The sequence below is a fragment of the Botrytis byssoidea genome (assembly GCF_014898295.1).
Source record: "Botrytis byssoidea strain MUCL 94 chromosome Unknown BBYS_001, whole genome shotgun sequence".
In the NCBI taxonomy this organism is placed as follows: Eukaryota; Fungi; Ascomycota; class Leotiomycetes; order Helotiales; family Sclerotiniaceae; genus Botrytis; species Botrytis byssoidea.
In genome coordinates this window covers 117,749-132,377 of record NW_024065842.1, presented here as the reverse complement: position 1 = coordinate 132,377, position 14,629 = coordinate 117,749, and the positions used below count along the sequence as shown (strand labels likewise).

Genomic DNA, 14,629 nt, shown 5'->3' with positions numbered 1-14,629 from the left:
AGCATGCCACAGAGATGAAGAAACACGCAGCCTTTTCTACCCCCAACTTCTTATACCCCTGGCTCCGGATACCCGGATTAACGAAATTAGAGGCTTCGTGTAGCGTCAGCTACATCTCCGCCTTGTATGTGGTACCATGGCATACTCAATCGGTGACCATTGGCCTCCTGAAGGTCCCTGAACAGAGGGAGCAGTAAGACAAGAGCAACTAAGCCGTAGTCAACGTCGCTACCCCTCTTCTTGTCTTACCATGACGATGCCCGCTTGATGGACGTCAATTGTGATTGATGCGCGAGTTAGAGGTGCAGCTTGAATACGCCCTCACAGTCAAGCACAAGGAGAGTAGGACATCATCGGGCATTCGAGTAAAACATTCAAAATCTAGGAGACGTGGTCGACGCGGGGAAATGCGATCTGCCGTCGTAATCAAAACACTTTAAGTTTACCCCGCAGTCCGAGTTCACATATCGTATGCGGGCAATATTTAGAGTTCCAATCAAGTACCTGGAGTGAAAAGAGAAGCCAATTGAGTTATACCATAATCTGAACGTGACACAGCTTATGTTCTTGGTTTCCAATGCACTGCAGACTTCTGCCAAGTTGATGAACATGTTACTAGCAAACGAAAGACCGTCGTTAATCACCGAGCTATTTCCGTCCTCCCTTTCCCCCTCAATACCGTGCACCTCCCATTAATCGTCGATAGTTCTTCAACTTCAAGCTGTTTTTGACAAGCCTTGCAGGATACTATTTACAAGGTGCATCGAAGTGCTCAAAGTGTTCGTTGAGCGGGATGTAGTCAAGGATTCAAGAAAAAGGTTGTTGAAAGGCTTCGGTAAGATTATACGAAGATACTCATCTAGCGTGTTGCGGGGTCAATGCCGCTTTTAGTCGGGCATTTTTCCACCACTACTGTACCCCGGATCTCATGCCAAACTTCTCTATCACTGGATCGAACGGCATAACATGAAAATAGGCTGCACTTTGGATCGATGGCTTTTGTAGGTTCAAGGGTCAGATTGCTAATTCGGTCTTTCCTAGTCGTATCAGGAAGACCACTCATGCGAAGACGCGTCAAGTCAGAACTCTATCCGACTTCAACGTTTTCTGGAACTCCACGGTCTAGACTACGAGCAAATACTAGTGGTGTAGGAGCTCTGGGCATGAATGAAACGCTACCTGCGAGCGATGTAGAGAAATCTAATCATTGTGCTCACTCGAGATTATTGGATCTCTGAGATCGCTTTTCATCTCTGACTTCATTCATGGATTGATACTTGTAGTGCCAAGGTCGGCATTCCTCCCTCAAGGTTTTGAGCACCCAAAAGAGATAGGTTTCCCGGACTAATTTGAAACATACATTGGGGTGTGGGTACTTTCCTCGCTTATATTCCATGGTATTATAGCTCAATTAGGGTTGTAGAATTGGAGTACACCCATAGATTCTTTTGTGTTAAGTTCACTTAATTGTAATGTTTGGAATGCAAAGCAGGTCAAGTGATTTACTGGAAGTTCCCTAACTATTCTTGGGTTTCGATCATTTGCACATTTTGAGGGACTATAGAATATTACTTTTAATCTTCATGGAAATTTATTTTATTTGGAATCATGAACGCTCGCACAAGTCAAATGGGTTTCAAACTTACTTACTTAGATGCTGTTGATCATTTGCGGAGGACTTTCGAAGAGAATTACGCCTGAAAAAGTCAACTTGTTTCTCAACTTACTCTACTGCTTTGCTTGGCAATTAACCCCTCACTCCATCATTCACGTGATTCTTCACATGATGTTACAACAACCTGAAGGTTCTTCCTCTCTTCTCCTGCGTGGTCTCACCTCACGGCATTGTGGAGTGTGACCTTGTTCCTTGCGGATCTCGCCGAGTTCGACCGGGTGGTTTGGATCGGCATGCGACCATCGATCTCGTGCCTCTCTCCTCTCACTCTCGCGACGGCGGGATGAGTGATGTTTTCGGCGTTGGTGATGATTCATGGCGTTAGTTGATCGATTTTTCTCTATCTGGGTGTTTGAATGCTTGGTTGAGACTATGATCTTACCGTTGAAGCGGAAGTCCCTTCTTGTATGCTATAACGTTCATTGTTCTAGAGTTGTTCAATTCGAGGGGAACTATTCAAACACTCTTTGACAGCCTTTTGGAAAATGTTACCAAAAGACCTTGGAGAGAAGTAGCCACTGTCTGAGCGATTGTTCATTTGATAGATAGCTGTTCACGCGTTGTACAATGACCTTTCGTGCGTCAAAGCAACCCCTAGCACATTTCTTACCACATGTCCTTTAAGGTTAAGGCTCAACACTGCCACGCCCAGCAAAGCTTAATTCTACATGCGATCCCTGAAAGACCCTTTACCCCGGCACGTATAGCAACAATTTCTTGGCATATCTCCTGATATGGCAAGCCGAGTGTCTAGTGCAACATCATGCAGTAGCGCGGAATGTGAAGTATGTCCTTTCTTGGATTTTTTTCTGACTACAATTGGTAATGAACGAGGCAGCTCAATTGGTCTAGATCCAAGTCTGGTTTATGCATTGTTGATATATCGAAAAATTCATTCGTCTGGTTGATCATTTGGCGCTGCAAAGTTCCCGATCATTCCGTACCCTGCCCATTCGAACTAACCAGCGTTCAGTCGCGGTCTTTTCCAATCTCCAATTTGATTCCAGGTTATTATTTAAACTTCCATTGAGCTTGCTCGTGCCTAATTCACACTTTTTGTTGCTCAACGGTAGCTCAACCATTGAGCTTATGCAGCCCAGTTCGCCAAACTAACTTCCGTAGAAAAGAGTTATTCCTACGCATCCCCTCTAAGCACCTCCGGCAGCCGGTGCTTCACCTCCAGAGACCCTTGCTGTTTTCGCTTCCGTTTTTCTATGCTTCTTATGTTTCCTATGCTTCCTCTTGTTTACCTTTACTTTGAACTTCACCGTTTCTTTCACAATCTCCTTCTCCTTTCCCTTCCCTTTTCTCCTCTTCCTCTGACTGCGTTTCGCCTTCATCATGTAAACCCAACCTATCAATCCTAGAATCAATATCCCAATGATACAACCAATGACTATTCCGATATCTCTACCGCTATTATTGGGCTGAGGTGCCTGCGTCTCCACTGCATATGAATCACTGATGGGAGTCGAATCAGGGAGAGAAGCGGGTTCAGAAGCAAATGCATTATCGTTGAGTTCGATATAGGACGTATAAGTAGTGGTGGGAGCATCAACTATGATAGTGGAGAATTGTTCACGCAATAGATCGGGGAGCGCAGTCAGGATTGGAGATTCTAGAGGCAGTGTTGAGGAAGTGAGAAGTGGGGTAGGAGAAGGAGTGTAGGCAGAGAATGCGGCAGAAGATTGGGTAACAAGTTTTATAATTGGGGATGTGGAATTGGCGACTTTGTTTGGAAACGAACGGGAGGATAAAATGGAAAAGTCTATTGGAGCCATATTGACAGAACGAATTCCACCAGGGAGAACTTGAAAGCTTCAATTAAACATAATAAAAATCGCGCCAGCTATGCAAAAAGAAAAAGGATCAATTGAATTGAGGATAGGAAATCAAGCAAACATGCTCCAGATATGAAATACAACATAATGGAGATGATGGAGAAATCTACAAGTAAGGCCCTAAAAATGATTGGCCATTGAATTTAAAATAGAACGTGGCGTCTTGGGTTGGATTCGCGTAGCACAAAGACCCGTTTGTGTGAGTGTTTGCTGGCATACATTCCGGGAACGCAAATAGGCTGAACTGTAAAGGCTAACAGTGGTAAGTTCGAAACATACAATCATTGCATCTTGCAACATCAACGGACAATACTTGATCGCGTGTATGAATGATTCGATATCAGACATCTGAAGCCACTCTGTGCTCTCCGGATGGACTCTATGATTTGTACAAAAATAACAATAGACGTAACAACAAGAAAATTTATCAAATTCGTGCATGAACTCCAGCCTTCGATGAGGCTTCTGCAGATTACTCCTGCTATTTGAGCCAGCAAGGAGAGAACAAGGATCAATAAACAGCTCCATCAAAAATATCTATCCATCCATTATAACGTCTACTCGAACGCCGTTTATGCTGGGTTACCCTTCCCGTACATGTACTCTCACGTTTGTATTTCCTGATAATCCTTGGTCATGCTGTTTCCAAAATAATTTCATCGTTACCCTCTAAAAGCCTTAGACCGGATCAGAAAGATCCTTAGCAAACTTTTCATACCCTCTATACGCGGTGATAGTAGCATGGGCATCTGATCCAAATACCTTCGCAAGTCCAGCGCAAGCCTCTCTGAAGACCTTTTTGGCTTCTTCAGGACGGTTTCCCAAAAGATGCATCACTTCAGCGAGATGGGCTTTCGCCCTGACAGTTTCAGGGTGGAGGTCACCCATGTTTCCCTCATAAGCTCGCGAGATATGACGATACAGCCCAGCGGCCTCGGTGTAACTCAAAGCATCGCCGCGTTCACGCTTTGCAGCTGCCATGTAAGATAGGCACTGAAGTGTCCAGTGATGCTGAGAACCAAATACTCGAGTAAGGCCCTCCAAAGCTTTTCCATGAAGCGCGTCGATAGTGTCCAACATCTCCTCCCGCCCTTGTTCAAGGGGGAGCTGCCCACGTATGATTTCACCTCGGCAGGTGAGACTATTAAGATAATCCGGATGTGACTCTCCGAGAACGCGTTTCCTACCAATCAACACAAGATCCATTTTATGGAGAGCTCCGCTATGTTGACCAAGGCCAGCAAGGATGAGAGCTTGGAGGTGGAGACTCGTGAGCTGCTCGGGATGAAAGTCATCGCTTTCGAAAGTTCCTTCGGTGTATATTTGCGTTCTATCAACCAGAACTTGGGAACTCAAACTCTGAGCAGCATGACATCCTTCTTTGAGCCTCAGACATTCTGCAATCTGGTGTCGACTTGTCAGTATGTCCGGGTGCCGCTCACGATCTAACCATGGACCATGTTCTCTTGCGGTCAAAACAGCACGGTTCATGGTTAAAGCTTCATCATATCTCCCTTGTGCTAGCATCACTAGTGCAATGTTGCTCCTGCAAGTCAAAACCAGAGGATGAGAGTCAGATAGGTGAGTAGTGAGAACGTCGGCAGCATTGGTAAGAAGAGATTCGACTTCATTGTAATCAGACGATGAAACGGCTTTGGACAGTAGAATCCGTGCTTTAAGACTTTTGATGTATTGAGTTTGAGGATGCTCGTCGCCTTGAGACATCTGGCTTCCACGTATGGCACCTTCCACAAATCTAAGGGCATCATTAAACCTGCCAGACTTGTGCAGTACATTTGCAAGGTGTTGGCAACTGATGAGAGTGTCGGGATGATTGGTTCCTAAAAATGTTGCCCTTTTCCTAAAAGCTGTCGAAAATTCTATTTCAGCAGCTTGGTAATTGCCAATCAGCATCAGGGCCGCCCCATAGTCGTCAATGCTGGTACATAAATCACTTTCCGGAGCATTCATGGACTCTTTTGTACGGCGAATCTGGCGGAAAATGTCAACGACATCAGATTTGTTGGTACCTTCTGATAGGTACAGGATGCCTTCAACGCGTTTCTTCCACAACTCATCTGGCTGTTCTTCGGTATACGTCTGCAAAGCATCTCTAAGCTCTCCATACTTGGCTAGTAGGTCGAGTAGCGAAAGATGATGTTGAAGCACATTAAGATGCTCGTGTGGTATTGCCTCGGGTAAAGTATCAACTGCGTGTGTTGCCATCTTCAAAGCATCATTGTAGAGGCCCATGCGAACAAGATGTTTGGATTCTTTGTTGTAGACCAAAGCCAGCGCAATTCGTACAGAATCACTGTTCTTGCTTCCATCACCAAGGAACCGTTCGAAGCATTTCTTCCACCATTCTCGATCCTTGCTATTCGAGTCAGGGTAATGATTCCCAAAGGCAACAACTGCTTGTGTGTACCATTCCAGCTCTTGCTCGATCTCAACTTCTTCTGCTTCTGATCTTTCGCTGGTAATTACCTTCTTAAGCGACAAGAAGGCCAAGGGATGCATGCTGTATGTCTCGCTAGTATCGTCCTCTGTGACGAGGAAATTCCCCTTCAAGATGCACATTACGACAATGAGATCAAGAGGATCAACCAACGAGCAGATGATAGAGCGTGGTACTGCATTTCCGCCAAGATAATATAGATGATGAAGAATACGAGCTGCCATAGGGTAAGTTAATCGAAATTTTCTAGCATTCATGACGCCATTTCCAATAACAGATTCTTCTTCCGATATTGTAAAGAGCGGAGCTACCGAACTCAGCAGTCGTAGTTTGAACTGATCATTTGTCCGGTATATGGAGATGAATTGCGACAGTTTCATCGAGGTATCGTTGAGTAAGTTTGAGACCTGGACAATGGCTCTTGGTAGACAATTAACAAGAAGGGCGATTTCGCGAAGTTGCTCGTCAGTCGAATTATCGAATAGGTCAACGGTCAACCTGTCTCGTAATAAACACATTGTTGGTTCGAGCTCGAGACATCCCACTTCAAAGATATTGTGGGGGCCACTTAAGAGACACCCGTTCGATTTGGTCCTTGTAATGAGTATGATGGCACCTTCGAACCTTTGCAGCCTGTCAATCAGTCTACCATGCTCAGCTTGCTGCAGCAGAAAATCAAAATTATCACCGGCATCAACAACCAACAAACTTGCGGAGTCTCGTCCAGGCCGTAGCCAATTTTCTAATGGTTCATGTCCATCGACAGAAGGTGCAAGCAAGTTTCCAGGCCCAAACCAATATATTGATGCGGGTGATGCTTCTCTAATTTGGTAGACAAGCTCAGTAATAAGCTCGGTTTTCCTGTGGATGTGAGTTTTGGCATTGAAACTATTGAGGGTAAATCACATACCCTATTCCTCCAAGTCCAACTACTGCCAATCGACTCTTTTGATCTGGTTTCCATAGGCTGAGTAGTTTTGCCAGAGTTGAAGAGCGGCCCACGAAATTAGAATTTCGGGGAGGTGAGAATTTAAACTCTGATTGTACCGAAGAAGGCTCAACTTCCGTTACCACAGACTTCTCGAATGCCTTCTCAACGGCTTCTCTAACCGCCTGGTCAATAATGGTATTGATTTCTCTAGTATCAGCGATAGCATCTTTAGCCGTGTCCTGGAGTCTCAAAGATAGATTCTCCACGGCTTGATCAAGTGATTTGTTCAGGTGTTGTGACACATGCTCAGAGAGCTTTGTTAGGATATATGGATCTGCATCAGACATTTTCGCAGAAATAAATGGACAATCTGTGGGCGAATTCATTACCACTGATAAGGGTAGATGAAGGGAGGCATGAAGAGAACGAAGAGGGGTAGGTTTGCATTGACTTATGGCTCTTCGATCACCTGCCACTGGGTAGGAGTTATATAGTATTTGGGCGCGATAATGGCTGAACAACGGCTTCACCAAAACCTGATCCTTTCAAACGAACCGTGATATCACCGTCAGAAAAATCCTGAAATTACTCGCAGTAGTCGTAGCAAAGAATGATTCCGAAGACCCACCACGAACTTATGTGGTACCATTAGAAGCTGAAGACTGGCGTCGGCACCCAATGAGATATTTTGGGGGCCATCTTGCAAATTCTTTAGGTCTCAGATTGTTGACGCGAGCTGAGGCTCATGATAATATTGGGGATCGATGCAGTCATTGTTAGCTACGTGCTCCGCGTTGATGCGGCCGCTAACTGAATATATACGAGGTGTGGTAGCCACTTGGATGTTATTTGATAACGTTAGATGAACCATCATGGATTAATTCCACGTCGTCGCTGTGATTAATGATATAAACTTCTTGGGCGAGCGTGAGTTGGCAAATATGTGAACCAATAGAAAGGCATGTAGTTGAAGAGTTTGCCATCCTCAGTTATTTCATATTCAAACACCTTACTAATCAATACTCACACGCCGTCTTGATAGCGCTGGTTGCTTAAGCGACTGGCGCTAAGATAATGATAACGAAAAAAATTATCTTACCCATGTGAAATTCAGTGAGAAGGCAGATTCGAACACTCAAAAATCGGACAGCATCCAACCGACGTTATGGGTAAAAAGAGAGTTGGTGCTTTGGAGAAGGTTGATGCGGATCTGTAAGAGTTCAATTGGTACATTTCTACTGATCATTGCTGACCTCTATAGTCCAAATTTACAATACAAGATTCGAAGAGATCCAAAGTAAGTTACATGTCTTCTACACTGAGTAATGGAAGTATCATCTGACAATTGTACCAGATCATACGCAGAAGATTTCCTAAATCAATATGGACAGTACCAAGCACAAAGAGATATTTTTATGTCTTCTCCTTCCACTGCGACATCCGGCGGCATCGTATCATTCCACGACCTCATCGATTTCGTCGCACATTGTTCAGACTGTTTCCCAGAAGATACCGCAGAGTTCCCAGAGGATCTCAAGCAGATTTTAACTTTACACCATGCCGAACTTGAAAGCGAATTGCGTGAGAAGATCGTTGGTAGTTTGGTACTATTGCGACGAAAGGAAGTAATTGATTCGGCCAACCTTCTCAATACATTGTTTCCAATATTGGTAGCTACGCCTAGTAAAACACTCCGAACACTACTATTCCAGAAGATCCTGTCAGACCTACGAACTTCGAACTCGAAGAGCATAAATCATCGTCTCAATCGAACAATGCAGACAGCACTGTTCAATCTGCTCACCTCCGACCGAACATCTTCCAAAGGAATCTGGGCTGTCAAAATTACGAGAGAATTGTGGAAACGACAGATCTGGACAGATGCGAAAGCTGTTGAGATTATGAAGGAAGCTAGTTTGTCAGATAATGAGAAGGTTATTGGCGGTGGAGTACGGTTTTTCTTGGGAGGTGACAAGGAAAGAGAAGAAATGGAGGATGAAAGCAGTGACGAAGAAGCCATTGATATTGGTAAGCTGAAGCATCAAGTTGGTATCAACAAAAAAACAAAGAAGAAGACGAAAACGTTGGAGAAGGCCGTCGAAAAGGTACGAAGGAAGGAAAAGAAGAGCAAAGCACCCCATCCACTGAATTTCTCCGCCCTGCATCTCTTGCATGATCCCCAAGGTTTCGCCGAAACCCTGTTTTCAAAACACCTTCAGAACTCGAAGTCGAAACTCAACCTTGAACAAAAACTGATTGTCCTACAATTGGTTTCGCGACTTGTTGGCTTGCACAAGCTTACTGTAATTTCATTATACTCGTACTTTACCAAGTACCTCACACCACGACAACCATCTGTAACTTCATTTTTGGCATCTCTAGCTCAAGCAACGCATAATCTTGTTCCACCCGATGCTTTGGAGCCTTTGGTACAGAAGATTGCCAATGAGTTCGTCTCTGAAGCTTCTGCCTCGGAGGTCGCTGCTTCCGGACTTAATGCTATTCGAGAGATTTGCGTACGACAACCATTAGCTATGAATGATACACTCCTGCAAGATCTTATCATGTACAGAAAAAGTAAAGACAAGGGAACGATGATGGCAGCAAAAGGATTGTTGTCCTTGTATCGTGAGGTCGGAGCTGATATGTTGAAGAAGAGAGACAGAGGAAAGACAGCGACAATGGGTCTCAAGACCGGATTAATCAAAGAAAGACGTTTTGGTGAGGAAGAAGCCGGCGGTATCGAAGGTATCGAGTTACTTGAGCAGTGGAAGGAAGACGAAAGGAAAAGGAAACGAGTTGAACGTGGATTGCCAGAAGAATTGGGCACGGATGAAGAAGAGGATGATGAGGAAGATTGGAATGCTTGGGATGTTGAATCTGATGCTGATAGTGATGAGGATGGTTGGATCAACGTCGAGAGCGACGGCGAAATTGAGATCAGTGATAGTGAAGATGAGAAGCCAGCCGCGAAGAAGGCGAAGCTCGAAGTCAAAGCTACCGAAAAGTCAGCGGACGGCACCGAATTATCAACAGAAGATGCCGCGAAGGAGGCTACCGACAAGGCCCTTGAACAGAAGATCTCCACATATGCAACCACCAAAATTCTCACTCCAGCCGATCTTGCAAAGCTTCAAGAGCTCCGTCTTGAGGCTAGTGTAAACAAGGCGATGGGAGGAAGGACACAATCTCAACGGATGAAGGACGCAGCTGCAAGACATGCAGATGATGCCTTGACAGCTGATCAAATTGAAGGTTTCTCGAAGTTACAAAAGAATACAAGAGAAGAGAAGATAGCAATGGCTAGGGAAGGAAAGGGTGAGCGTAGCGAGCATAAGTCTACCAAAGCTATTAGGAGGTCGAAGAAGGATGCCGAGGGCAAGAGTACTACCAATCAAGAGAAATCTCGAAAGAAGAATTTCATGATGACGTTGGGCAAGGCTAAGAGTAAGCAAAAGAGAAGTTTGCAACAGACTAGGAGGGTGCTTAAAGGGCATATTGACAGAACTAAGAGAGGTGGAAAGAGAGGAAACATCGGATGTTAATTTATTGCTCGTATTACAAATTAATCAAAAGCAAATTATGCAGCTTCGTCAAGCTGCAGTATCGTGGACTTCAGTCAACTCCCTAAACTTCTGCATTAATAATGATAACCCTGTGAATTTTGAGCGAAACTTATAACATCCATGCATTTCCTAGTTCTGTCAAAGTCGACATGAGCATCAGGCTACAACATAATTTGTATACAAAGGGTGTTTTCGTCATCCTCATTTCGTCTACATGCGTGCAAAGTGCTCGAGGAAAAGGGTCTTTCTTCTAGCATGAATGCTTTCACGGATGACCTCCAGATGCACATTAGTCCAATCAATTATTTTGAAAGATGATCGAGGTGATTGCATCCTTTTAACTACGTTGTGAAGGTCTCCCTTCTGTTTCCCGGCCATCCTTCAAAACAACTCCCACTCCAAGGACTTTTGAAAGATAATTTTTCTTCAGGCCCCCATGAGGATATCTACGTCGGAGCAGTGCATGAATGTACAACCGAATTATATAGACTTTTGAGGATCTGTGTTTCGAATGTATTCCAGAAAAGGACTCTCTCGAAGCTGGATTCGAATTAAATTTACCTACTCCTAATCCAACCTCAAAAAAATCCTATACCGTCTCGAATTTCGTAAAACCTGAGCCCGATTTGGATCTGCCTGCCTCTATCTTCTTGCCGGAAAGACACTCTTTTGCCGCACAAGATTTCATAGACTCCGACGAGCCTGAAGAACCTCGGATAGCTTTCCCTCGAATGCAATGGAATTTCCTTCTCTAACTGCTTGTATTCCTTGTCATAAGGGTTGAAGAAATCATGACAGATATTCACCACATTCTAGATGTTCTCATTCGGACTTGTCGAGTAGAATAGTGGATTGCATTTTTTCAGTACGCTGCTTGTTTCAGCTAAGACATAGATAGCTATTTGCTTCTATCGACTACAGCTGATCAATAGATATACAGGACGTGATATCAAAATTATTTCTGGAAAAGCTGAAAGAAAAAAAAAACTTGACAATAAACATTCGGTGGCTTACACAACTTTGTATCTATCAAATTTTGCAGTCGTTCAACACCCCTTCTAGTAAACATATCGCTCTTCTGAATAACATCGTTCATACAGTTCTCGTTCTCGCCCGAGGAAAAGGTATGAAGACATCTCATCTCAAACCACTAAAACCCATCCAAACTTCTCTTAGCAAATTAAACCAATAACACACTCTCTATCCTCCTATTCCAATTCTCTCTCGTTATCTAAATCTCATTAAGCCCCTTAGTTCATCATCTATATCCATCACTTATGTACAATCAATTTGAACGATAATTTCAAGTTGTAGATTCCTGATATACGGATTCAGATTACTGAGTGTTCTTTGCTATTATCCCTTAGCAATTCATGCTAAAATCGGATCATGTGTGTTATACCCGAGCATTTTATTAATTCGCTCTATCAAACAGACAGATATACAACCATATCATTGCTCACAATCTCGCTCAAATTCCCAGTCCATCTTCCTTCCTCGATATCCTCACATTACTCTTTCCCTCCTATCCTTTACGTAGTCAATTCGTACAGAGCATGACTGTATCATATGTTCAATCTCGGGAACGAACCAGCTTCGACTTAATTCTTTCAAACCTCCCCTCTCAAGGTTGCCATTTCAAAAGTTTAGTCTTTACCCTGGAAGTGTAGTAACGAGCATAACAGGCAACGTATGAAACTGTATGGCCTTTATGATTAATCACATGATAGTCACTGATATCCCATACAGATGAATAGTTTTGATATTGAATTGGACATGCAATACAAATATGGTCTTAGATCACTGACACAAGAAGATATTTACAGCTCTCAGAAAGTCGGAAAATTGCACGAGGATATCAGGATACGAAGAGCACTCCTAAGCAGACATTCAATGCAAATAGTTATTCATACACAAAAATAACCCACCTGGTATAAACCCACGAAGTCTACTCCCCATCCCTCTTCCCAAAATTTCCCGGATACCTGTTGCGTCTCTTTAAGAACCCGAGATAATTCATTTTATCGCCCGTGTCGTGTATTGAGCGATGCAAGTACCATTCTTAACATTAATCTTAGATGTTGGAGGTCTATCATTTTAGACAGTATTTCCTGTAATATTGACACACTTCCTACTCCAAATCTTGCTAGAGTTTCGCCACATCTTATGACTGGAATGGGGAAAGGGTTGATGTTATGTGTGCGGTGTTGGGAATGAAATACGATGTATACAAGTGATTTAAACAATGTGCAGGGGAGGGAGAGGGAAGGAAGGTAGATGGAGTGGTTCATTTTAATATCATGAATCAATATGTGAGCGATCAATAACTACTCGCCGCACTGCGTGGGAATGTAAAATATTACTCTGATTATTCGTGCAGGATCGCGAATGAGTTCGCTGGTGGGTTAACAACATTATAGATAATGTCAAGATTCCCAGCACCCACTGGACCACCTTACCCCAACCACCCACTTCAATAAAAGTGCCTACCTCTTTACATACATCCCATCCGTATAATTCAACCAACAGTCTACCCATTTTCCTCAGCAATCCATGAACCCTGCCGATCGAAACGAGCAAGATGTCAGAATTTCGCGCAGGATCTAATCATCAACCATCGATTATTGAGAAACCGGAATCGAGAGTTGAACGGTAGTAGTTCCGATACAGCGAGACTACTATATCCTCAATGTGAGGGTGCTTTAGCTCTAGAAAATACTGCAACTCTAGGTTGAAACTACCATTACGCGCCAAACACATTAGAACGAATAGCAAGTGTTATCCAGTATCACTTTTACTGGCAAATTTTGTAAGGATGATACAAACCTTGGAGTCAACTCCATAGAGACCTCATACAAGCGTGGAATGCAGGTGGGAGACTCTTAAAAGCATAATTCGGCGTACAAAGCTGAAGCGGCCTGGCTACGGATCCGTTAGCAACATCTGTCAATCATCGTACATGTCACTTGTGAAGCTTTGGAATGTGCGGGATTTGTTCATCAAATTTGCTTTTGTATCTGGAGGTATCAAATTCTGTAGAATCACCAGATGGCATATGATCAGCCCTCACAGCCATCCTAGGCTCATGGTCCCAATACAAATTTGTGCACTTGAACCGATGGCACAAAATCACTGAATGCATATATCCATTATTCCGGTTGTGTCATGACTTTTGCATTCATAAAAGCCGTTTATGTGACAGAAATGCAGCCAATCGCCCATCCATCCATAATGCAAATTGAAACACCCCACAGAAAATCCCCGAATATAACCATTTAACGATTGCTCTTGGCGACACGCTCCAACTCATCCTTCTTCTTGATGGCGTAGGAGTTGCTGCTTCCCTTAGCAGCGTTGATCAATTCTTCAGCCAAGCACTCAGCAATGGACTTGACGTTTCTGAATGAAGCTTCACGGGCACCGATGGTAAGGAGAGCAATGGCCTGGTTGACACGGCGGAGAGGGGAGACATCGACGGCTTGACGACGGACGGTACCGGCGGATCCGATACGGGTGGAATCTTCGCGGGGACCGCAGTTGACGATAGCATCAACGGCAACTTGGATTGGGTTTTGGTCGGTCATGATGTGGATCTATAATTTTGAGTGTTAGAATTTCTTGCAAATGTGTCACAATGTGGTCGGACGTACGATCTCGAAGGCGTGGGCAACAATGCGGACAGCCATGAGCTTCTTTCCGTTGTTGCGACCGTTCATCATCAAGGAGTTGGTAAGACGCTCAATGATTGGGCAGTTGGCCTTTCTGAATCTCTTTTGCGCATAACGACCGGCGGAGTGGGAGATGTAGACTGGGGCTCTGATTTGAATGTAATCGCTGTTGAAAAAATATCGCATTAGCCTTTGGCTCTTCCTATAATCCCCCTCATCCAAAATAAATGTCGAATATTTTCCAATTCCATCCTTTTCTCCTCCACATATAATTCGCATTGGGTAATCTTACGTCAAAGAGATGTCGCGGATCTCAACATCCTCGTAGCTCCATTTGTTGAAAAGCTGCAGATTGTCAGCTTCAATATTCCCATTTATCGATGAATTTTAATTGAGTTGTACCTTGATGCTTCCAATCTCCTCAGTGACCTCCTTTGGGAGCACTTGGTAGCCGGAAACGGCCTCGACTTCGATTTCTCCTTCAGACATG

At 43.9% G+C, this 14,629-nt stretch overlaps 6 protein-coding genes across 6 annotated transcripts; 2 read left to right on the top strand and 4 right to left on the bottom strand.

Moving 5' to 3' along the window:
• Positions 1–1,520: 1,520 nt before the first annotated feature.
• Positions 1,521–1,992, bottom strand: EAE97_000039 (uncharacterized protein; the record flags this gene model as incomplete). Its single annotated transcript, XM_038870549.1, has 3 exons — positions 1,521–1,558; positions 1,651–1,697; positions 1,784–1,992. The coding sequence occupies 3 exons, from the start codon at positions 1,990–1,992 to the stop codon at positions 1,521–1,523; spliced, it is 294 nt and encodes a 97-aa protein (XP_038737910.1).
• An 831-nt stretch (positions 1,993–2,823) lies between these two features.
• Positions 2,824–3,456, bottom strand: EAE97_000038 (uncharacterized protein; the record flags this gene model as incomplete). The annotated part of the gene is made up of 1 exon (XM_038870548.1): positions 2,824–3,456. The coding sequence occupies one exon, from the start codon at positions 3,454–3,456 to the stop codon at positions 2,824–2,826; it is 633 nt and encodes a 210-aa protein (XP_038737909.1).
• A 738-nt stretch (positions 3,457–4,194) lies between these two features.
• EAE97_000037 (uncharacterized protein) lies at positions 4,195–7,252 on the bottom strand (the record flags this gene model as incomplete). The annotated part of the gene is made up of 2 exons (XM_038870547.1): positions 4,195–6,835; positions 6,885–7,252. 2 exons carry the CDS (start codon positions 7,250–7,252, stop codon positions 4,195–4,197), a joined length of 3,009 nt encoding a protein of 1,002 aa, XP_038737908.1.
• Positions 7,253–8,070: 818 nt separating this feature from the next.
• Positions 8,071–10,450, top strand: EAE97_000036 (uncharacterized protein; the record flags this gene model as incomplete). The annotated part of the gene is made up of 3 exons (XM_038870546.1): positions 8,071–8,117; positions 8,167–8,202; positions 8,260–10,450. 3 exons carry the CDS (start codon positions 8,071–8,073, stop codon positions 10,448–10,450), a joined length of 2,274 nt encoding a protein of 757 aa, XP_038737907.1.
• Positions 10,451–10,785: 335 nt separating this feature from the next.
• Positions 10,786–11,226, top strand: EAE97_000035 (uncharacterized protein; the record flags this gene model as incomplete). The annotated part of the gene is made up of 3 exons (XM_038870545.1): positions 10,786–10,794; positions 10,826–10,930; positions 10,960–11,226. 3 exons carry the CDS (start codon positions 10,786–10,788, stop codon positions 11,224–11,226), a joined length of 381 nt encoding a protein of 126 aa, XP_038737906.1.
• A 2,520-nt stretch (positions 11,227–13,746) lies between these two features.
• On the bottom strand, positions 13,747–14,628 carry EAE97_000034 (uncharacterized protein; the record flags this gene model as incomplete). Its single annotated transcript, XM_038870544.1, has 4 exons — positions 13,747–14,064; positions 14,122–14,305; positions 14,432–14,484; positions 14,542–14,628. 4 exons carry the CDS (start codon positions 14,626–14,628, stop codon positions 13,747–13,749), a joined length of 642 nt encoding a protein of 213 aa, XP_038737905.1.
• Position 14,629: the final 1 nt, after the last annotated feature.